Here is a 3,697-nt window from a genome sequence, read left to right as displayed (position 1 = left end):
ATGGCCAACGCGCCGCCGGCCCTCTTTCCCGGGTGGGAATGGCCCTGTTGGTACTGGGTGGGTATTGAGACATATTCCGAGGCGCAGCGGCTCGCCGCGGAGGTCGCCTCGCTCCGAGGGCAGCTCGCTGGGGTCACCGCCGAGCGGGACGCGGCGCTCGAGCAATCCCTCGCCACGGAGGTCGCCTCGCTCCGAGAGCAGCTCGCTCGGGTCAGCGCGGAGCGGACGCGAGCGCAGGGCGCCGAGCGCGCGGCGCTCGATGCCCTGGCGGCCGCCGCCGCGGAAGCGCCGGTCGCGGACGCCGCGGAAGCGCCCGTCGCGGACGCCGCGGGAGCGCCCGTCGCGGACGCCGCCGCGGGAGCGCCGGAGCCCGGCAAGGGCGCGCGCGCGGCCAAGGCGTTGACCCTCGGCGAGATGGTCGCCCGCGGCCTCGTCGCGCCCGGCGCCGGCGTCATCTCGCTGGCGCGGCGGCCCGACGTCGTCGCGGACCTGCTGGACGGCGGGGCCATCCGCCACGGCGCCGCGACCTACGCGAGCCCCACGGCCTTCGCGACGGCGGTCATCGGGAAAAGCGTCCGCAAGGGCCTGAAAGCGGTGACCTACAACGGCGCGAACCTCGACGAGCTTCGCGGCGCCGCCGTCCGGGGGACCGCCGCGGCGCCCGCACCGCCGGCCGAAGGCGCGCCCCCGGCCGCCGCGGCGCCGCGGCGGGCGGCGGCGGAGCGCGCGGCGACGGAGCCGACGACGCCGGAGCCGAATCGCGCGCCCGAGGCGTGCGAGCTCGTCAGGACGTGCACGATGACGCTCCGGCCTCCGCGGCGGACGGTCTCGACGGACGCGCCGCGGGAGACGCGGCCGTCCCGGGGGGACGACGACGACGACGACGACGCTCCGCTGGTGTCGTACGAGGCGTGCGAGCTCTTCTTATCCAACCCTCCCCCCCCCAGACCCAGAAAGCACCGCCGCCGCCACGACGACGATGATGAGGAGGAGGCCGCGGCGGGGGACCAGCTGACGCAGGCGCAGCTCGGCAGCATCGGCGGGCGCTGCGCCGGCCGCCTCGGCGACAACCGATTCGTCGCGGCCGTGACCAAGGACTCGCGGTCCCGGTGCCAGTTCGGCGGCTGCGCGAGCTGCGAGCTCCGGCCCGGCGACGCGCGCCTCGGCAAGATTCCGCCGTCGCTCCGCCACGGCTCGTCCAAGAAGACGACGTGGTACCATCTGGACTGCGCGTTCGAGGCGTTTCGACTGTGCGCGCGGAAGTCCAAGGTCGTGACGTCCCTCGAGGACATCGAAAACCTCGACGCGCTGCCCGCCGAGGACCGGGCCCGCCTCGCCGCGCTCGTCGACGACTACAACGCGTGGAACGAGTCGCTGCCGGTCCCGCGGCCGCACGGAAAGAAGGCGCGAATGGTGATGGGGTCCCGCGCGACTCCCGAACTCCCGAGTTTCGCGCGAGCGCCGGACATGGTCACCATCGAGGACATGGTCACCCTCGAGGACATGGGCACCTTCGAGCCCGCGCCCGAGCCCGCGACGCCCGCGCCCGCGACGCCCGCGCCGACGCCCGCGCCCACGCCCGAGCCCATGCCCGAGCCCATGCCCGAGCCCGCGACGCCCGAGCCCGCGACGCCCGAGCCGACGCCCGAGCCCACGCCCACGCCCGAGCCCGCGCCGCCCGAGCCCGCGCCGCCCGAGCCCGCGCCCGACTCCGCGCCGCCAGAGTCCGAGAGCATCCGCGCCCTCGCTCGACGACTCGTCGAGCAAGGCTCGCGGTTCCGCGAAAAGGACGGCACGAGGGAGTGCACGTTCCAGGACAAGGGCAAGCGCGGCTGGTGGAAAGTTCAGTGGGACGGCGACGACCGATGGACGTCCGCGCGGCCGTCGTCGCTCGACGCCGTGGCGACGGAGCCGCCGCAGCCGTTTTCGCCCTTCAAGCACGTCGAGGTGGGCTCGCGGCTCCGCAAGAAGGACGGCACGAAGGAGGGCACGCTCATGGGCAAGGGCACGAAAGGCTGGTGGAAGATTCTGTGGGACGGCGACGAGCAGACGGTCAACACGCGGCCGTCGACGGTCGCGCTCGCGGACGGCGCCGCGCGCGGGCCGCGCGCGCCGCCCCGGCTCGCCGCGTCCGCGCCGCGCGTGGACGACTCGCCGGGGGCCGCGATCGCGGCATCGGACGAGGAGCAGCCCGCGCTGCGCTTCGCGGCGGGAGACCGCGTCGAGGCCCGTTGGAAGGGCGGCTCGCGCTACTATTCGGGCACGGTCCTGTCCGCGGCGCCCTCGAGGACGTCCCGGCGCGGCCCGACCTACGCCGTCAAGTACGACGACGGCGACGTCGAGTCGCACGTGCCCGAGGCCCTGGTCCGCCGGGGCCCGCGCGGGACGTCCCCGGCGGAGGCGGACGAGCCGCAGCTCGCCTGCCCGGTCTGCTTGGAGGACCTCGGCGACGCGACGGCGCTCGAGTGCGGCCACCACATGCACGCCGCGTGCCTGCGGCAGTACGCCGCGTCGCGCTGGTTCGAGGTCAAGGCGACATCCGCGCGGCGGAGCCCGCGGAAGCCGACGATCTCGTGCCCCATCTGCCGCAAAGTGACCAGGGAGCGCGCCGACGACGAGGAGGCCCTCCCCGGGCTCACGAGGGAGCGAAAACGCAAGCGGCCGCGGGTTGCGTAAGACGTAATGACGACTAGGCGACGTGTCAGGGGTTTGAGTGAACTTCTGGGCCGACGGTGCACATCGACGTTGTGATCTGGTCGCAGAGCGTCGCCTCCGACTCCGCGCCGTCGCCCGCCCGCGCCCGCGCCCAGTGCGATGGAGCCACTGCCTATGTCGCTCCCTTCTGAGGCCCCCAAGCGCCGCTTGAGCGCAGAGAACAGCGGGCGCGACTATTCGTTCGAGAATCTGAAGACGGAGTGGTCGAAGAAGGCCGAGTCGTCCAAGCGCGTCCCCTTCGGCAACGTCGCGAACGTCGCCTCGGCGCGCTCGTCGACGGGGTCGTACGTGTCGAAGCGCCGGTCGTCCATGTCGCGCCAGTCCATCACGAAGCCGCCGCCCCTGGACGCGAGCCTCATGGTCGGCGCCGACGCGCTGCCGGGCCTGCGGCGGTCGCTCGGCGGGACGCTGTATCCGTCGCCGTCGCGGTCCGGGGACGAGGAGATCCGGAGCCCGAACGCCAAGCGGACGTCCTTCGTCGTCATGAGCCCCGGCGCGCCCGTGGCGAGCCCGACGGCGTCGACGCCCGAGGCCGCGAGCCCCGCGGCCGCCGCGTCGACGCCGCCGGCCGAGGCCGTCGCGGCGCTCTTCGCGTCGACGCCGCCGGCGGCGCCCGAGGCCGCCGCCGAGGCGTTGACGCCGCCGGCGGCGCCCGAGGCCGCCGCCGAGGCGACGACGCCGCCGCTTGTCGTCGAGGCGGTCGCCGCGTCGACGCCGCCGCCGCCGGCCGAAAACGCCGTCGAGACGACGCCCGAGGCCGCCGCCGAGGCCGCGCAGACGACGCCGCCCGCGGCCGAGGTCGCCGCGTTCGCGAGCCGCCCCAAGCTGCCCCGGAGCCCGTCGCCGGCGAGCGGCGACCGCCTCGCGTCGCCCGCGGCGTCGCTCGCGGCGGCGTCGCCCGCGGCCGCGCCGTCGGCGCCCGGGACGCCGCCCGCGGTGTCGCCCGCCTTCGCGAGCCGGCCGAAGCTGGCCCGCAGCCCGT

At 75.5% G+C, this 3,697-nt stretch overlaps 1 protein-coding gene across 1 annotated transcript in view; it reads left to right on the top strand.

Annotated features, from left to right (window-relative positions):
* The window catches only part of AURANDRAFT_62586 (hypothetical protein), a gene marked incomplete at both ends in the record, with an annotated part of 5,047 nt that continues 1,350 nt past the window's right edge, over positions 1-3,697 (top strand). Inside the window, 2 exons of the mRNA XM_009037008.1 lie at positions 1-2,672; positions 2,811-3,651. Of these exons, the coding sequence (XP_009035256.1) occupies positions 1-2,672; positions 2,811-3,651 (3,513 nt within the window). The remainder of the gene's footprint in view (positions 2,673-2,810; positions 3,652-3,697) is intronic.

The sequence above is a fragment of the Aureococcus anophagefferens genome, assembly GCF_000186865.1.
Source record: "Aureococcus anophagefferens unplaced genomic scaffold AURANscaffold_5, whole genome shotgun sequence".
Classification (NCBI taxonomy): Eukaryota; class Pelagophyceae; order Pelagomonadales; family Pelagomonadaceae; genus Aureococcus; species Aureococcus anophagefferens.
Note: the sequence above shows the minus strand (reverse complement) of the source record. Positions and strands in the feature narration are given on the sequence as shown.